The sequence below is a fragment of the Glossina fuscipes genome, unplaced genomic scaffold (assembly GCF_014805625.2).
Source record: "Glossina fuscipes isolate IAEA_lab_2018 unplaced genomic scaffold, Yale_Gfus_2 28, whole genome shotgun sequence".
NCBI lineage: Eukaryota > Metazoa > Arthropoda > Insecta > Diptera > Glossinidae > Glossina > Glossina fuscipes.
Window position 1 is genome coordinate 1,755,985 of NW_023998423.1, and position 20,854 is coordinate 1,776,838.

The following is a 20,854-nucleotide window of genomic DNA, read 5'->3' on the forward strand; positions in this document are numbered from 1 at the left end:
AAAATAAATAAATATAAAATATAAAAATAAACTTCTTTAAGAAAATCTTTTAAGCATTAAAATCAAGTAAATTATTACTGCACACACACACACACACACACAAATATATGTGCATGCATTCGTTAGTACGTTTACAACAACTAAAATACAGGTTTTATATAACTGTTCAACAATCGTTTACTAAATATGTATAAAATCTTTAGAAAAAGCAAAAAAAGAGACGATATAGAGAGAGAGAAAGAAAGAAAGAAAGAGAGAGAGAGAGGGAGAGAGAGAGAAAGAGAGTAAAAGAGGGAAATTTAAGCTTTCAAGACATAATCTCCTTGAATTATTTCATTTACCGATTGTTATATATCTCTTCAAGTATGCGTTAAACAAATAAAATGCAAAGAAAACTATATTCGCCGTAGGGCGAATCTTGAATACCGAACGTTTACAGCAAATATGGAAATGGCAAAAGTCTTCTGTTTACATCCTACATCAGTTGTGGCGTATGCAACACCCAAAAGGACTTGATATTGACCCGCCTTTTATTATATCCATCTAAGCTTGTTTGTCCGCCCGTTCAGCTTGCTTTCTTTTCTTCAACCTATAGCCCGCTATTTTTGAGATATTCTTATGGTACTTGGTACACCGATATGTTTTGGCTCAAGGACGTACACCATTGAAAATGGTTCGGATCGCATCAATTTTTCATTTCAACCACCTTCAATGCAAGACCTTATTTTAAAAAGTTATATGAATAATTAATTGTATTAAGTGAAGTGGTGTCGGATAATTAATGGCGAGCGGTGTCCCGCTATGGTGTTTTTACTTGTTTTCAATTATTTGCATATTGTTAATCTTACTGGGACTATTTTTCACACATAAGCGGGTGGATGCGTGGATATGGTTTTGTCGCCTTAATATCCATTCTTTAAGAATATCAAAAATCTATATATTTCTCAAGTACTTTTCTAGCACACCTACGACTGTTATATTGTAATGTAGCTGGCAATCCGTATTGCGGCCTAAAAGAACTGTGGTACTCACCCATGCCCACGGCCCTTCAGCTTGCCAAGCAAGGTATCTCGGACCCATATTTTTCAGGTGAGATCTGAGGGAAGTCTTGCCCTTGTGGGAGTCGGTTACAACATGTTACGACATGTTACAAACGTGATGAGTAATAAATCCGTCCCTATGTTTTGTTCATGATTAAAAAAAAAAAGAAAAAAAAAATTATCAATAATTTTTTAACAAAAGCAATAATAATAATAATAACAGTTTATAAGAGCTTATTTACAACAACTGCATGAGAAAGCCAAAGTGTTTGTGTTTTCTTTTTCTTTATATTACCTGAATTAATAGGTGTTTCAGATTTTAATGAGTGGGCGTTAGAGTGCTGCATAGTATAATAACAAAGACAAAAACCCAGAAACAAAATCCCACTTATATTCTTTGGCAATGACAATGTTTACTTATACATTATTATTGTTGTTGTTATTGTTATTATTTTTATCGTTCTTTACAATACTAATATAAAAACACAATGTTGTCATATATTTCTCTCGTTGATAATTAATAAAAATTAAAAAAAAAAAAAAAACAAATCAGATAATATTTCTCAGAAATACTTTGATTTGAGTTTGCTGTGATCTCATTGCAATAATTTGTTCAATTTACAATGCGTGTGTGTGTGTTTGCATATATATATATATATTATTCGTCACATATAAGATCCTCTAAAGTCTACGGGCTCTTTCCTGGTGGCCATTCGACTACAGTTCAGCATATCACCAAAAGATATTCATCAATTAATGCTTCTGCCGTAGAACATAGACGTACAAATAAAATTTCATATCATAATCGTGCTTTACCCTTTAGCTGCACTTTTCTTTCCTTTCTTTTTTTTTATTTTTGTTTTGGCCGCCGATACTTTTGCTTAGTGCAGTACTGAGTATCGTTATATAGCTTCAGCGAGCATTTAGGTTTATTGTCAGATGAATAAACGTGAGGCACGATTTTTATGGTAAAATTATCAAGAAGTTGAGTTCTTTAGCACGACACCAAACCTAATCGCTATAGCAACAATAAAATCATATAATATCTAAAACAGTGAGAGAGGGAGAAAAAGAAAGAGGGAGAGAGACTTTTTAGAAACAATAAAAAAAAGAGCTCATGTCCAAGTTAGTTGTTGCTGTATTGTTAAAGCATAAAATAAATACAACACAAATTGCTTTGATTATTTCTGATATGAAAAGAGCTACAAGAAGGAGGGGATGCTGACCAACATAAACAATTTTGTATTTATGTTACAACAATAACAACAGTAACAACAACTAGGTAACTTGGTTCTCCAGTTTATGTTAAAATTTATTGCGAATTAATTAAAATTATCACGTCTTTGTTTGTTTGCGTTTTTTTTTTTTTTGCTTTTTTTAAGTCTTAATACCTTTCTTTTTGTTGCTATTATTAATGAATTGATTTTAAAATGTCAATCGTTAGCTCGTGCTTATGAAATTTCATTCGTTTGTTTGTTATATTCGTTCGTTAGTTAATGAGATGAATTTTTTATTATTAATCAGTATTTTTTTTTTGTTTTGAAAAGTTGTTGTTTACAGCAGTAAGCGCATTAGATATTTTTAAAATCATAATGAATTATTTATTTTACATTTTAAGAGATTTTAATGATCAAACATTAAATTCAAAGAAAAACCCCCTAATAGTAGCTCGTGCTTTAGAAAAAAAAATTTCTACTAAATGATTAAAATAAAATATTGAAGTTATAAAAAACATTTGAAGAGTGCGTTTTTGTGTGTGTATCGGGTTTTTCTTATTTCAGTTTAACAAATACAGGGATTGCATTTAAGATATATTACACTTACTCTGCACTTCACTATTTTCAGGTTTTTTGCTTAAGTCTTTTATATTTGAACTCTTGCACAAGCAGCTAAATAAAGTCAGTATTAAGAAAATACATGAAATTTTCTTTGAATTTTGTAAAGTAAAAACGATCATGAGTTAAGATCTTCTTCGCAGCAAGACGAAGGTTACGCTTCACTCGCCTGGCTAGCCAGCCATTAACATTCTTTGAGAACGCTTTGCGCTTAATTGATTGTTTAACTTTTCTTAAAGGTACATTAAGCTTTTTATGAATAGTTTATGATTGAATATATAGTTATAGGTGGTACACAGACTTTTGCCCAGAACTTTTCAAATCTTCATAGATCTCTTGAAATATTTCGTAACGACGTGAAAGTGGTAAAAGGGTGGCTATAAAGATTTCGAATATTAATGCACCTCACTTGCTTTCACAATTGGATGGATTATCCGCATTAAAGACCAATTTTGAACCAAGCATTTTAAAAACTGATTACGATGTCTGTCTACCTTTGATCAAACTTCTCCATAAGGTTATTCCTTCTTCATTAAAGGATATACCGAAAATTTTCCTTTCTTAAGCACTGCTTTAATCATATAAAAATTGCTTAAATAATCCAGAAAGGAATTTCCTAAATATTGTCGGTAAAGAATAATTGCAGATTAATAAAAGTTCAAGCACTTGTCTACCACGTCCATCAAAATATTCTAAATATTTAAAACAATTCTAGGGTGCAGCGTAAAGCTGTTGTTAATATTTATTCAATATATCAAAAAAGTGAAAACACTGCAGTAGGACGTGGTCCACGCATTCTGCACTACTTCGTTTAGTACAATTATTCCAGTAATGATTTCTCAACAGAGGGCTCTCTGTGTGGAGCGGTCGTAATAGCCATTCGATCCGAACTATTTTCAATGGGCCAGGGCACGTTAACCTGCTAATTTCATTAAAATGTCTCGCAAGCTGCGGGCTAAACACAGGAAAACAAGACGGACAGATAGACAAACAAGCTTAGATTCAGAAAGTTACGCTTGACCGATCAGTACAATAAAAGGAGGGTCTATTCCAAGTTCTTCCGGATGTTGTAGACATCCGCACAAACTTAATATATCCTTGTATAAAAACTAGAATTAAATTATACGCTTGTGCTTGCTCATAAGACGCAAGTTGCAGGAAAAATTATACTTTAAATTAAACGATGAACAGAAGGCAAAGGTGTAGTGCTACTTAAAATAGGCTAGCTAGGGCTCTCAATGCGTATAACATAAATAACAAAAAGTTTACGATTAGACCAGTAAGAAGTTCGCCGGATCGACATGACGTTGAATGGTCATGGCCCTTAGCAGGCACATTTAGGTTAATAAATATTTAAAGTTGAGCTAGTATTAGGTTTAGACTTTGCACTCACATTTGCTTGAGCAAAAAAATAAAATCATGAGCGTAGTAATGGTTGCGTTATCCATGGAGAAAATGCTTCACGTTTTAATGGTAGTTTATATACAGCTCACAATTGACTAGAATTCTGATCCACTCATGTAACTTTGTTTGTTTTCAAAGCCAGATTACTTCGTTAATTTCTAAGATGTAAAATTTTTCTATCCTCAAAGAATTGGATAGCGTGACGGAGTTCTACCTATCGCAAGCAATTCAACGTTGGTCTACCTGTACTACGTAAATTTGTAAACTTTGTAAACTTTTGTAAACCAAAGTAAACGTGGGAGAGGTCTATATAAACTAAAATAATTTGTTAACCAAAGTAGACGTCGTCTTTAAAGGTTAGCATACCTTTACAATAATAATAATGTTTTTTTTTTCTCTGTAAAAATATTATATCTTATATTTTTTAACTAATTTCCGATGAATTGATTTTTAATTAATAACTAATTTATACGGTTTACAATGAATTGGCGAACCTGTTTAAAAGCACCGGTCGATTACAGTTCATAAATATCTCATTTCTATGTAATGTTCTGTAGCGTTTAAAATCGACAAAAAAAAGAAATCTCCAGCGAAGTGTTACGGTTAACTATAGCTGACATTCTGTTTAACACAGGCAGAAATAGGTAAGGTATGCCCTACAAATTGTACTTATATTTTTGGCAAACAAATGCCTGTTTATTCGAGTGGACATGTAAAATAAAAATGCGGAAGCTATCACGCGTTGGTAGGTTAGACAAAAACATGCCGCATCCTCTCCTCCAAACTTCCAAAAAGATGCAAAATGGCTATGCAGCCTGAGTAGCAATAGACGTCGGATAGATCGTTGTCCATAAGTTCACGTGATTGATGAAGCATAGCTAATTTAGATTCAAGCACACGTTTCTCATTTAGAATTGAATTCTATACGCACCACTAATCAAGCCAAGCCTCTTAAGTCTTGAAAATCGCTTGCAATTTTATACCCTCTGATATTCATAATGAATCCGCATGACGTCAATCAATCTTGGAATTGATCGAACTTCACCGTTTAACTCAGAAAAAAATAAATTGATCGAGATTGATCGTCGGCAAAAAGTTACGGCATCGGTTGTTCGAAGTAGGGGAACATGTTATTTGTTGAAACCGCAGGAGAAAAACTCTTATTCATCTAAGATCATTCGGCATAGGTTAACATTAATTACTTGTACAATATAAAAATCACGTTAATTTGTCAGTACATCTTTCTTTTACATCCATACGTTATTCTACGCCCTTAAAGAGTGACGTCTTATGTAGCGATGTTCACCAGAGAGTTTTACTACTTTCTCGTATAAAATGGAATGATCATTTGGATTTCTTAAACAAAAAAAAATTGAAAAATTGTTTTCGAAAAATATTTCTTTAGCGGTAAAAACATTTTATCAGAATCACTTACGGTCTTACTTACTGAAAAGTGACCATTTGCGGTTAGGTTAAAGTGTTTGAGCCAACAAGATAGTCATTTCCCTATAGAGCACAATCTCCTAAAACATTACTGCTATTCGAACATAGAGTCCATCAACTGAAACCCTACTCTGCTTTAAGGCCATCGCTTTGTGGCGGGTTAGGCAAAATGCATAGTCCCTTCGCATTTGGGCGAAATTCGCTTAACACAAGGGTTTCTTCTACAAAACTATTTAGAAGGTAGTAAGCCCGCGATAAATCGTTTTAGCGTTTTCTTCTGCAGCATAATTTGTTCTTTACTTTCGTTTTTGCTCTTCACCTGCGTTTTCCGGCGAATCTTTTCTATTAAATTTCAATCAATAACTTATGAATCAAAGCTAAAGCATCAACAACATGACTGACCAATGAGTTAACTGAAACATGAACCTTGTCATTCTGACAAGGTGCTATGCTTGTAAGCGGCTCTACGACATGCGGCGTGAGTGATCCAAATTAGGATTTTTTCATATACACTGACTTATAAGTGACGAGTATTTGAATGAAACATTGATATATTTGATCAAAAAAAGGACACACCTCTTCTCATAAATTACTTGGAATAACTAGCATCTATCTTCTTCATTCTAACTGATTTACTTTGCTTAAGTAAATACACAACAACAATAATAAAAGATCTTTAAATTGACTTATTAAGAATATCCTACGTGTTTTACTAGAGATTGTGAATGAGAATTGTTTCAGTTATGCTCATCTAGTTCGAACAAAACCCCGTTTAAAGCTTCCAGCGCCCATATGCTGCCGTACAATTGTTATCGAAAAAGGAAATTTTTTGGGCATTTTACCATTGGCTAGTGCCATAACCGTCTTCTTAGGGCGCTATTAACTATTTAAGCGACAGAATTGAATTTTTCAAATATTTGTGATGGCCTTACCTCTTAAATGCAAAAATAAGTCATGGCGATCGATAAACATATCGCACATATAGCGAAAATCTGAAAGATGTTTCTATCTCTTCTTAGAAGTACGTACAAGAATAATGGGCGTCCAGGCCAATACCACTGTCCTATCAGCTTGTTAGATAAGTTTGTTTTCTTATATGTTGCTTTCATTTGATTAATGTATTACCTTTCAACACTGTTATCAACTGCCGTCAAATTGATTGTTCATTTTTATTTAAATTTTATAAAATCCACTTTTCAAAAAGAAAAAAAAAATGTGGAAACTTTTTAAAGAAAATTAAACGTTAAAGTTTTAGAAAACACCGTGGGCTTGCTTGTAAAACAAAAGAAGTCTATGGAAGCAAAAGCAAAGTAAAAAAAAAGAAGAAGACGAAGACGAAGACGGAGAAGCAAAGAAAAAAAGCAGAATTTATGAAAATAAAAGCGTAATAAAATACGTTGGTGTTAAATAACAATTAGCAGCCCACACGGCTATGCGGGTAGTTTTTTTTTTTGAGTGGGGTCGTGTATTTCGATATTAAAAAATAATTTGTTTGAATCTTTCCAAAATACATTATTTAAGTTTAATACAAGCACCGGCAACTTTGTGTTAGTCATTTATTATTAAATACGAAAACAATTAGAAAAATTTATTGATTTCGAAACTTCAGAAATAAAAAACGGAAACGATTAGATTTATTGCTTTGGACTGCAAGAAAAATTCATTTTTATGGTAATTTTTTTCTGTTTCGAAGCAAGTTTTCGTTTCTCTTTTTTTACAAGACTTTTACACTTTTAATGTACGAAAATTTCTTTGATTTTAAAGGCAAAAGTTTTGTGAAAGTATCATATGTACCCGTATACCCGTAACCTTAGGCTTAAGCATTGCTTTCCAGAGAAAAATTTCAGCAACAACGCCGAATAGTATAAATAATTCAAAAACACACCGATTCACTTTCATTCATATTATCCACATGTTAGACTTACCTGGTTTGCTGGCATTAGTTCCGAACTCGCATATCCATACTTCATCATTGATATGACCATGTTGAGATCTTCAATAAATGACAAGTTCAGACTGATCCAGACCAGAGTGCAGTTTTCGGGATGCGCCTGGTCTTCGCCGGCTGCCAAGCCTTGACAGATGTTGGCCTAAACTTTAAATGGATATTCATTAGGACCTTCTAAAGTGCCAGTGGAAACACAGTTCAGCACAACATAAAAAGCTACTCTGTATTAATGTGAGATGGTACAGATCTCAAAGGCCCAAGATGACAATAACCTTCTTAACACAACATTTTGGATGGAATGTTTTCTCATGCAATCAACTTTTGCTTCCACTAATTTCAGTTTCACATTAACACACCTCTGTGTGATGGCTCTTCAATCTTCTCATCAGCTATTTTCCCGCTATTGTTATTGTAAAGTCAACAGCTGATTTGATGCTTATATGACTATGCGCAAAAGGTTCGGAGCGCTTGACTCGGTTAAATAAAAGCTTACATAAAAATAATTTTTTATATAATTTGTTTCAAATAAATCCTTCAAGTGAAAGCTATGAAGACTTTTTTAGCGCTACCCCGCAATAGCATATTTCTTAGAGGAACAATTGCTCTTATCGATCATTTCATATATTTGCTTGCCCTTCGTAAGCAGTGCTCATCGTTCTCGTCTGTCTTTATGTTGGTGAAAAACTTGTTTAGTCGTTTGTTTCTCATTTTCGTTAGGTGCTTTTCATTTTAGTAGATTCTCCGCAATTCTTTTAAAATTTCTTTTATCTGGAGAATTCCTCCCATTTCTTCTTAATATGCTTCCATATCCGATTAGTTAATCTTTTTCGAGACTAACGGATTTATTATGATGTCCAGGTTCAATAAAATATTTGGCTATGAATCGAAGTGAATTCTAATTCATGAATTAGGTTTGCGCAATATTTTACCGCAAAAACTTTGCTTACATTTCGTAATCTCAAGCTAACAAATAAAGTTTCATCGACCTGCTCTGTAAAGGCCTGAATATCGGTTGCAATGTCAATAACATTTTACTTTAGGCAGAGATGATGAACAGTCGTCTTGAAATGAACAAATCGCCGGAGAGTAACTGGAACTAAGTTCGTTACAGTCATAAGTAAATGACACGAAGCTTTGATCAATTTCCCGATATGAGTGTTTCCCCATAGGCAATATAGAAAAGTTGTTATGTGGATAGATTTATGGAGCTACTTCTCTTTGGAGCATCCCAGTACGGATTCCTTCCCCTTAATACTTGGAGTTAACATCGAGCCCAGCCGTTGATTATGCCCGTTATTGGCAGAAGCAGAATTCATTATCGACATAACATTTTATGGAAAATCGGGCGCAACTTTAAATGTCATGAAAGGCGCAATGCGCAGTTTTAGAAAAGAATATTAATTTTTGAACAATTTTCAAATTTAAAATAAAAAAAAAAATTACAACTTACTTTTAACATAACTCTGGCCAAGCTGCGTTCTTGGAAAAAGTTCGCCTTTCATCTTCTTTTTTTTTGTTGTTTTTTCTTTAAGTATTTCATAAAAATATTTTTGCTTTTTGCTCAACTTCATGTATAACCGGTGCCGTTGAGAATATTTTTTTTTGTTGTACTTTTGCATAAAAACACATCAAATTATTGAATGTTTTCGCAAATATTTGATTGGGTTGTCCTTCTATTTTGCTGTTGTTACCTCTTTTTCTTCTTCTTTTTCTTCCTCTTTTTTTTTATTACTTTACGGTTTATTTATCAAGAATTTCAATAATGTTTAGTAATGTTCCATAAGCAAGCTAAGCATAAAAAGTAAAGAAAACAATTTATAAAAGCTTCTCAGGAACAAACAACAAACGAAATTAAGCCGCCTTAAGCAAACTGGCCAGAGACCAGAGTCCAAAGACAACAAAACACTTTTAACTAAATAAGGTAAAGAGTCAGTCATCCCTGTTAAGGTTTTTCTTTTTGTTTGCTTTTTTCAAGTGTGTCTTCAGTTAATAACTATAGATGAAGAAGATGAAAAAGTTGTCTGTACTTTTTGTTGTAATTGCTTTTGAAATAAATGAAAAAGAATGCAACAAATATTTTATAATCAAGAATACGTATATAAATCTAATTGTTGGACTCTGGGCCACGACAACGACGAGCATTATAATTGAGCGACGTGACTTTTTGATTAATCTGATAAATAAAATCTTTCTCTCAAAATGTACAACACTCTGTCGGACGATTCTGTGGACTTTTCAAGTGAAATTGCTTAAGGCCAACAGTCAATGCTATAAAGCTAAAACAAAAACAAAGAAATACACAAGAGAAAAGAAATAACGATAACAGTAACAATAGCAATCACAATAACAATAACAATAACGATAACAACAACATCACGAACAACTGATTAAAGACGAAAAACTTTACTTTTAAAAGCAAAAAAATACCAAACATTAGCAACCATAACGCCATAATTTGTTTAAAGCTCTCAACGCAATTTCAACCGCGTTGCCGCATCTTGCTCTCTGCTGCCTTCTCACTAATGATATGCTATATGATTAATAGCCCAACCATCCCGAATGCGCAAGCTTACCCGGTACGTAAACGAAGCCATCGCATAGTATACTGTGTACTTGCTGATCAGGTCACTTTCTCGTACCGCCTATACTTTAGAATACTTCAAGTTCTTAAAATTTTAAGTAAAGTTTGTTTTTTTTGTTTTGTTTTTTTTTTTTTACTTATGGAATGGTTTATGCTGAATATTTTACCCTGTACTGCTGAGAGCATAGGTAAAGTTCATTTTATGCCCAAGAGCAGCAAATTTGTACTTCTCTTTAATATTTATGCTCAAAATGTGTGATCAGTGGTAGAACGCCTGGCGTGAGTTTAGTCTTAAATGCGACTAAAAACATAACGAAGCCAAGGTTTACCTAACCGTTTGACTGACTGACTGTTTGGCTAACTGGCTGGCAAGCTGGCTGATTGGCATTGCTCAAATGCCCTCAAGTTGCCCGGCCAGGCCGGTTTTTGTTCTTTTTTCCTTTCCTACGTTTCGTGTGTTGCTTATTTTTATCTTATTGTTCTCGGGATTCGTGGAAAACATTCTTTAAGAATCCAAAAAAGAAAAAACAGTAAATAAATAAATAAAATAAACTATCTTGTGTGATCTACGGGTATTTGCTGTGTTATGCTGTATTCGCTGCGCGCTGTTGTTCGCTTTCTCTGTTCCTTTTCACATACTCGGTCTTATGTACATGTATGTGTCTTCTTGTTATTTTTGTTATTTTATGTACAACCCATCAACATCTGGATTCCTTACGTGTGTTTTCTTTTGGTTTTTTCATAAAATATTTTTCTTAAAAATGGTTGTTGTTGTTGTTGTTATTCTTGTTGTTGGGGATTCTCTTACGGCATATCTATCAGTATTGGTACGCATTACTTAACATAATATTTATAATCTCTTGTATGCTGAACAACATTCAAATTAAGTGGTATTTGTATGTGTTTGTGTTGTATATGTGTATTCTAACGAAAGGTAAGATAGAAATTAATAATGCAAAAAAAGCAATATCATGAACGCAAATACCCTACCATTTGCAGTCCGCCATCTTACATAAGTATATGAATGAAGTCATTGATTTCGGTCTTCTATTCATTCAAACCTCATCGAAAACCTCCTATCATGGCCACTGAACTTATGTCATAGATGTCATCCCTACTGGGGAATCTGTTACTTTCAGGGACTTTTTAAGGTAAAGAAGCAGAAGTAGGTGCTAATCAATCAACACTACAAACATAGGAAAATTTTTCTCTCGGTTCTAAGCCTTATTCATAGATATAGCTTTGCAGAGCACTCGTATCAAATATTAGTTTCAGTGCAATAGTCATGCAATAGTTTTCAGGTATAAAACAGGCGTTATATTCCTATCGAAAGCTTAAAGCTTCTATACACTTAAGCTTGTTCAAACTTTAAATCGTTGAAAGCATGCGAAAGGTGCCGTTGAAAACTTAAGCTTACAAGCCGTTGGAGGCTTACAGTTTACATACGCTGAAAACTTAAAGCTTGTACACTGAACTTGACAAACTTTGTAAATTGTGAGAGCTGAAAGGTTATCTATAACCTTCCAAGACGATGTTGAAAATTTCGGCTTCGAAGCCACGGAAAATTTAGACTTAACAGCTATTGAAAGTTTAAGCAAAGTTAAGTTAAGCAATCAACGATTATATCAGGGCTGCGTTAAACTTGATGCTTGAGCATCCAAAAATAGCAGAGTTCCATCTTTTTATCATTCCGTCACCGAAATTATTTTTTGGAAACCTTACGAAATAATGCTCTGCGACTGATTTCTAACCTCAGAATATTTTAAGATTTCAGCTTCCTGGAATGCTTAGTTCCTTTGCTTAGGTTATTAAGATGAAGAAATTGGCTTAGTAAGAATATTACCATAAGTAGCTAAATTAGATAATATTTTGTATATATAATAGTATATCTATACATGATAGTATATCTTCGCTTTCAAATTCGATTGGATGAAGATGGGCGGAGTACACCTTTCTACCGCAGTCATAGATCATATTTACGTATTAAGGTGTTGGAGTTGGCGCCCGTCTGTTACCAAACTTCGAAATGAAAATTCGGATTAATTTTTAATTAATTCGGGTAATATAGCGAGCCTGAGTTTAGCTTTAAATCGGAAATTTAGTAGTAAAAGGTAGCTTTCGTAGTTACAATAATTGTTTAACATAATTTTTATCAAATATGTTTTTTGATTAAAATATGTACAATAAAAATATATTTTTCTTCAATTCCTATATATAAACATATATGTATGTATATATATATATATATATATATATATGTATATATACAAGTATTTTTTTACATATATGTATACATATATACATATATATATATATATATATATATTATAAGGTATTAAATAATCGTTTTTATTATTTTACCGTATTCCCACTTGTTCGTGTAGTGGTGACGGTGGTAGTGGTGTTGTTTTAAAGGCGGCTTTTTGTTAAAGCATTTTTTTGACAATTCACGTTTTTCGTTTTATGGAGTCTGTGAAATGTTACCACAAAAATCGTGCTTCATGTCATGCTGTGTCAAAAAGAAGGAAAAAATTAAAATAGAAATAAGAATGAAAAAAAAAAAACAAACCAAACCAAAAATGCTTTTCAACTTGAAACCATGGCTTTATTTATAAATAATTTGAAATTTATATTTAAAAAATAAAGCAGTTTTTTTCGAGTAAAAAAAAAAAAGAAAAGATTTATACAGAACTCCCTTTTCATTTTTTATTCATACGCCCACTTTGTTCAATTTAAACTCTTAACTAGACAGATAATTAGTAGGCTTAGACAAGATATTGGCCAAGCAACCTACAGGTTTGAATGTAGGTTTATTTTATGCTATTTTTGTTTAACGATCGCTAGCTTAGCGATGATATTTACAATGTTTGATGTACAGGTTTTCGTAATGCATTTTTAATGAAGTGAGCATATTTTTTTTTTCTTAAGTAATGATATTTCTAAATCATACGTTAAATGTTGTGTAAAAGTCTTCACATAAACCCTTTGTAAAACGCCTACGTTTACTCTATTATTAAGCATGCCTACGAGGCTAAGTTTTATGATAAAATTTACAAGTTTATAAAAATCAACAGGTGTTTGTGTGGAGAACACTGAAGAAAAAAGAAAATTTCAATTTTTTTGGAATTTTATAAGAAGCAAACAAAAAAAAGAACAGAAATGTTCATAATAAGATATCGTGTTTTTTGCATTTGTTACAAACAATAAAACGAACAAAAGACTCAAGTAGCAAACTTTCTTAATATAATAAAAGAGTACTTTTTACAAGAAGCAATAGACTTTAATTAGATTATCTTAAAATCTCCTATTTATCTTGAACCTACATTGTTCTTCGACGGATGGTAAGGGTGTTCTAAATGTGACTTGTCGCTTGTCACACATCGAAAATTATTAAGTTTGAAAATTGACTTACTCTACTTATGGTTCATTATCCACAGAAATTGTCGTGATTGACAGGCAAATATGTGAAGGTGTCTCCAGAAAAAACTTAAAAATTTTTATACAGTAATTCATTCAAAAAATATTGAGGTTCTTTTCATTTTTTCATTTAATTCATGCTTACGTACGGTGGAATTTACAGCGTTAGGCTCAGTATTTTTGAGAGATCGTAATTCTTTAATTTTATTCCTTAGTGCAGTACAGCTAGCATTCAACAATTAGTTTTGCTTTCATTTTTTCGTTTATTTCACACTCATGTATGTTAGAATTTCTAGTATTAGACTCAATATATTTTAGACACGACAGTAATTTCATTTCACCCCTTAATTTAGACCCAAGACAGAGCTCCACTTTCATTCTTTCATTTAACTCATATTCACGTGAGTTGGAATTTCTAGTATTAAGTGCAATATTTTTTAGACAAGATATTTTTCTCATTTTATCCTTTAATCTGCAACAACTGGCATCAATGACTGTTTCACTTTCATTTTTTCATTTAACTGACATTGTCGGAATCAAGCTCAATACTTTTTAGACAACATACTATTTCCATCGCGGAAACATACCGTTCCAGTTAAATGCGATCTTCATATTTTAACTTAAGGTAGCTGACACCTAAAATTCGCCTTAAAGTGTGTATAGTTTTGTTTCTTTATTGTCTTCAATAAAAGACTTAAGCAAAAAACTTGTTGAAAAAATGTATACCAAAAGTCGGTAAAAATAATGAGAAGAAAAAAAAAAGAGAAAATTATAGTAAAGCCGCTGCTGCACCTTAAAAGTTGAGCTCATAATTGTCAACAACAAATTTATTACAACAATAAACACATAAAACTATAAAAGTCGCCATAACAACAGTAACAAGAATCATAAACACATACACAAGCAGCCTGATATAACGAATTCTCTCAGAATCTTTCGAATTGATTCTCTTTCTTTTCTTCAATTACAAATCATATATCAATTAAGCTCTTTTCTCTTTTTGCTTTCGTGATTTTTGTTTTGTTTTTTATGTATATAATTAAAAGCAGAAGTTCTTTTGACCAAATAAAGTCAAAGTTACAGTGAACAAGCGATGCTTAGCGTCAACGGCAAAACAACAGTGAAACCAATAGATGACTTAAAGGCCATTTAAGGTTAAAGTCTATCATGGTTTCTGATCTTATTGCAGTGTTGTTGTTGTTCTTATTGTAACGAAATGGCGCCATTGGTATTGAACTCTTTCGCTTTTTCTGCTTCTTTTTTAAGTTTTCTTTAAACAACAAAAACAAAAAATAAAAAAACCGAAAAACCGAAAAAGAAAAAGGAAACGATCTCTAATGATTTGAGTTTATTTACCTTCTTGTTTAATTTTAGTTTGCATTGGTACCAAATCTCGATTATCAGTGCCCTCGAATCGTGAGCATCACTATCGAAACTTGCGCGATCGCTATAATAACTGTACGTACGTAGACGGTAATTTGGAATTGACATGGCTGCAAGATCCAAATTTGGATTTAAGTTTTTTGGAGAATATACGTGAAGTAACGGGCTATATACTCATCAGTCATGTTGACATTAAGCAAGTCATCTTCCCAAGGTGAGAATAAATGCAATTTAAAAAATGAGCAACGAATTGGTTCATGTCTTGTCTAAGCAGCTGTACTACGTGTATGAATGGAGCACAATTGTGTTTTTCTTTATGCTTTCAATAATTCATGTTTGCTTTCTTTTAGACTTCAAATCATACGCGGACGTACATTGTTTAATCTTAATGTCCAGGAAGAGCAGTTCGCTTTGTTTGTGACTTATTCGAAAATGTTCACTTTGGAAATGCCCGCCTTACGTGACATACTTCAGGGTTCGGTTGGCTTTTTCAATAATTTCAATCTTTGTCATATCAAAAGCATAGACTGGACCGAGATAATCTCCGGCTCACCTGATAAGTACAAATACAATTACATTTACAATTTCACTTTACCTGAGCGAGATTGCCCTAAATGCCATGAGTCTTGTGAGCGTGGCTGCTGGGGAGAGGGTCCCAATAATTGTCAGAAATTCAGCAAAATCAATTGTTCACCTCAGTGCGCTCAAGGCCGTTGCTTTGGACCCCGCCCACGTGAATGCTGTCATCTGTTTTGTGCTGGTGGCTGTACGGGACCCACTCAGAAGGAGTGCATAGCCTGTAAAAACTTTTATGATGACGGTGTATGCAAAGAGGAATGCCCACCCATGCAGAAATACAATCCAACCAACTATTTATGGGAAGCCAATCCCGAGGGGAAATATGCTTACGGGGCCACTTGTGTCAAAGAATGCCCTGAACATTTACTTAAAGATAATGGAGCATGCGTACGCAGCTGCCCGGCTGATAAAATGGCCAGGGATGGTGAATGTGTTCCTTGTAACGGCCCCTGCCCTAAAACTTGTCCTGGACGAGCTGTTCTTCACTCGGGTAACATTGATTCTTACCGGGGCTGCACCGTCATTGAAGGCTCTATACGTGTTTTGGACCAAACTTTTTCCGGTTATCAGGATATTTATAAAAATTACACTTTAGGTCCACGCTATATAGCCATGCATCCTGATCGTATGGAAGTGTTTTCTACCGTGAAAGAAATCACCGGATATTTGGATATCGAAGGCGCTCATCCTGATTTTAAAAATCTTTCCTATTTTCGTAATCTCGAAGTGATACATGGACGCCAACTTATGGAAAGTTATTTCGCTTCTTTATCTATAGTCAAGTCTTCTCTTGAAAGCTTGGAACTGAAATCTTTGAAGCGCATTAACGCCGGCTCGGTTGTTATACAACACAATGATAAGATCTGTTACGTTAAAGACATAGATTGGACCAAAATACAAAAATCAACCGATCATGGTATTGTAGTAGAAATGAATCGCAATCAAGAAGAGTGCAGTAAGTCTCACTTCATCTTACCGATAATCTTAAATAAATGAATTGCAATTCATGCTTTTTTACTTCTCTCTAGAAAAAGACGGGTTGATTTGCTCAGATCAATGTAATGGGGCTGGATGTTGGGGTTCGGGATCAGACCAATGTTTGGAATGTAAAAATTTCGAATTTAATGGCACTTGCATTGCAGACTGCCGTAATATCACCAAGTACGTAATAATCTGCTCGTCAGAATTGAAGAGTTTAACCGAAACATGTTTTTTCAGTGCGTACAAGTTTGATGCCAAAACGTGTAAACAATGCCACCCAGAATGTCTTACTTGCTCCGGACCTGATGCCGAACATTGCGATGAGTGTGTTCATGTGCGTGACGACAATCGTTGCGTCACGGTTTGTCCAGAAAGCAAATATTCCGATTATGGCATTTGTCGTTCTTGTGACGCCACTTGCGACGGCTGTACAGGACCGAAGAACACTATAGGACCGGGCGGTTGTAAAACATGTAATCTAGCGATCATAAGCTCAGATGGAAGATCGGTGGAACGTTGTCTTATGAAAAACGATAAATGTCCGGACGGCTACTATTGGGAATATGTGAATCCCCGTGAACAAGGCAAACTCAAACCTTTAGCAGGTAAAGCCATTTGCCGGAAATGCCATCCTCGCTGTGAATTATGCAGTGGCTATGGTTTCCATGAGCAAGTTTGTCAAAAATGTGCAGGTTATAAACGAGACGAACAGTGCGAGGACGAGTGTCCAGCTGATCATTATGCTGACGAAGTTATCCGCGAATGCTTTATGTGTCACCCCGAGTGCAAAGGTTGCACTGGTCGTGGATCAGACGACTGCATTGCTTGCCGTAGCTTTAAAGTGTTCGGAGATGGTGATCCTTACGACAATTCTACCAGTTTCAATTGTACTTCCAAATGTCCGCCGGAATATTCACACGTCAACTATCAGTCACCTCACATTGGCACTTTCTGTTCAGCGGTACCGCCTAAGGGTTCTAAGCTTACCGCCGCTGTCGACAATTATTTCTTCCTGATAATTGCTTTTGTTACGCTGGTGTTAGTGGTGGGCATCCTAAGTGTAGTCACGTATATCTGTCGACAGAAAACTAAAGCTAAACAAGAAGCTGTAAAAATGGGCATGGTCTTGACCGGATGTGAGGATTCAGAGCCCTTAAGCCCCTCCAACAGAGGAGCAAACTTATCAAAGTTACGCATAGTCAAAGATGCTGAGCTAAGAAAGGGCGGTCTCTTGGGTATGGGGGCCTTTGGTCACGTTTACAAAGGCGTATGGGTGCCAGAGGGTGAAAATGTTAAAATTCCCGTAGCCATTAAAGAGCTAAAATCCTCGGGAGCTGAATCCAGTGAGGAATTTTTGAGGGAGGCCTACATTATGGCTTCCGTGGAGCATCCGAATTTGCTCAAACTTTTAGCTGTTTGCATGACTTCCAAAATGATGTTGATCACTCAGTTAATGCCCTTGGGTTGTTTACTGGACTACGTACGCAATAATCGTGATAAAATTGGTTCAAAAGCTTTGCTAAATTGGTCTACGCAAATAGCTAAAGGCATGTCTTATCTGGAAGAGAAGCGTTTAGTGCATCGAGATTTGGCAGCGCGTAATGTTTTAGTGCAGTTGCCGTCATGTGTAAAAATAACGGACTTTGGCTTAGCAAAGCTCTTAAATCAAGACTCAAACGAATATAAGGCGGCGGGTGGTAAAATGCCAATTAAATGGTTGGCGTTAGAGTGTATACGCCATCGTATCTTCACGAGTAAGTCAGATGTTTGGGCTTTTGGTGTTACCATCTGGGAGTTATTGACATTTGGTAAAAGACCTCATGAGAATATACCCGCCAAAGATATACCTGATCTCATTGAAGTTGGCCTGAAACTCGATCAACCGGAGATATGCTCCTTAGATATTTACTGCACTTTGCTATCTTGTTGGCATTTAGATGCTGAAGTGAGGCCTTCTTTTAAGCAATTAGTAAATATATTCGCTGAATATGCTCGTGATCCGGGTCGCTATTTGGCTATACCCGGAGATAAATTTACTCGACTACCCGCTTACACCAGTCAAGATGAAAAAGACTTAATACGAAAACTAGCGCCGACATTCGAAGGTCCCGAGACTATGGTTGAAGCTGATGATTACCTGCAACCGAAAACCAATGTCGGAGGTACCCACAATCATGAATGCTCTGAAGAAGTACCCAAATTAAATCGTTATTGTAAAGATCCTATGAATAAAAACTCATCTAACGAAAGTGATGAAACAGATTCTAATGCACGAGAAGTTGGTGTGGGTAATTTACGATTAGATTTACCAGTAGATGAAGATGATTATTTAATGCCTACTTGCCAAGTTTCGGCTACGGGCGGATTAAATCATAATAATATCAATAACAATAATAATAACCCTAGCGTTAACAATGCCATGTGCGCGACGCCAGGGGGCTATATGGACTTGATTGGAGTGCCTGCCAGTGTAGATAATCCCGAATATCTGTTAAATACAACCACCAATTTAGTACATGATCAAGAGGCACCAATACCCACCCAAACACTGGGCATACCAGTTATGGTACCCAGAACGGGGCTGATGGTGAACAATAATGCACACGATAGTCAGGGTACTATCTTGGAAATTACAATAGCTCCCTCGGAGCCTACAAGTTCAGATCATGAATATTATAATGATACCCAACGAGAATTGCAACCCTTGCACCGCAACGAGACGAGAGTTTGAGAATAAAGAAGGCAAGAGAGAGATTTCAAACAAAAAAAGGAAAAAGACTAGAGAGGGAGAAGGAGAGAGAGAGAGAGAGAGAGAGAAGAAATCACTGCCAGAAGCAGCATATTAAGTAATCTTGCCCATTAAAGTTTAATCTCCCTCTGTCTCACGCTCCCGCTCCCGTTCTCACTCTCTCTTGCACACTCTATCTCTCTTTCTTTGTTAGCTTTTTCGCTCTTTGCACTCCCCATACATGACTTTGCTCTCTTCGCCACTGTATATAATATTGAGAATGTTTTAGTTTAGCATAAGAACCTCGAAGTGCCTGCATTATTATGAGTAACAAAGAAAAATTAATTTATTTAAGAAAATTTTAAATTGTTTGTACGCATATGTAGTTAAGTACTTATAATTAATTGTCTGATAGCTACTAAGTGATGTTCAGTGAAGCGTGAAGCGTGAAGAGTTTTGTACATTTTCGTTTTTTTCTAAAACCAAACACCGTTAGTGCATTTGTTTAGTTGCCACGTCTTTTCCTCTTTACAGAGCTATTCCAGTTTCATAAATATCTTTACAAATCCCAACAAAAACAATTAAAGACTGTGGTAACTTATTTAAAAATTAAAAATCAGCTTATGGCTACGATTTGTATAAAGCAAAATAAAATAATAATAATAATAGTAAACAGATAAAAAAACAAAAATCATAATAATAATAATAATAATACAAAATTTTTTTTAGAAAATAAGTTCTATGTTAAGCATATAAAAATTAAGTTCCAACTGTGATAACCTAACTGGTAAGTTAGATGTAGTTTTTTAATTCTTCTTAACCTTTTTAACTAAAAGCAAAACAAACTAAACCTTCATAAATCTTAAGTTAATATTAAAATATGAGAAAACTAAATAAATAAAATGTGTGCCATGCATTCTTTTTTCCACCTTAATACACCTTGTCACGCACACACACAGACACACACTATGCCCCCGACTAAAAGTAACGGCACCATCGCACACACTACTCTCTACGAAATGAAATCCTTATCTCTCGACATCCTTTACGCTCCCCACTACGATACGTTGTAACGAACAAATATTTTTTATGCATAATTTCAACACAAAATAAAAGCAATACTTAAACAGCACATATATATGTATATATCTAATCCATATACTACTCATTTATATGTATGCATGACTGTACATATAATTAATAATATGTAGAATTTAGAAATCTATCTTAAAAGCGTCTCACATATATCTGTTAGCATTGATTAAGTTTTTTAATCGAGAGAAAATAAAAATAAAGTAAATTATACACGAAAGTTAAACCGAAACGATGCTGGCTTTTATCTTTATGGTACTTTACGGCATAATTCATTACCAAGATATCAAGAGTTTGAATAATTGAAAGTTATATTAAGCGCTACACAAAAGACGTTCTTTACCTTGAGAAGCGAAAAATAATAAACTCTGAATAACTTTAAGGATACAAGGAGACACGTGAACGTTAATCGAATTCGGTACA

General features: G+C 34.4%; 1 protein-coding gene across 2 annotated transcripts in view; it reads left to right on the plus strand.

Annotated features, from left to right (window-relative positions):
• LOC119636171 (epidermal growth factor receptor) overlaps positions 1-19,965 on the plus strand; it is a 104,705-nt gene extending 84,740 nt beyond the window's left edge. For both annotated transcript variants that reach the window (XM_038031359.1, XM_038031358.1), the window contains exons 2-5: positions 15,043-15,265; positions 15,402-16,585; positions 16,659-16,791; positions 16,849-19,965. In XM_038031359.1, coding sequence (XP_037887287.1) covers positions 15,043-15,265; positions 15,402-16,585; positions 16,659-16,791; positions 16,849-19,342 — 4,034 coding nt within the window. In that variant the 3' untranslated portion in view covers positions 19,343-19,965. The remainder of the gene's footprint in view (positions 1-15,042; positions 15,266-15,401; positions 16,586-16,658; positions 16,792-16,848) is intronic.
• The last annotated feature ends 889 nt before the right edge of the window (positions 19,966-20,854 follow it).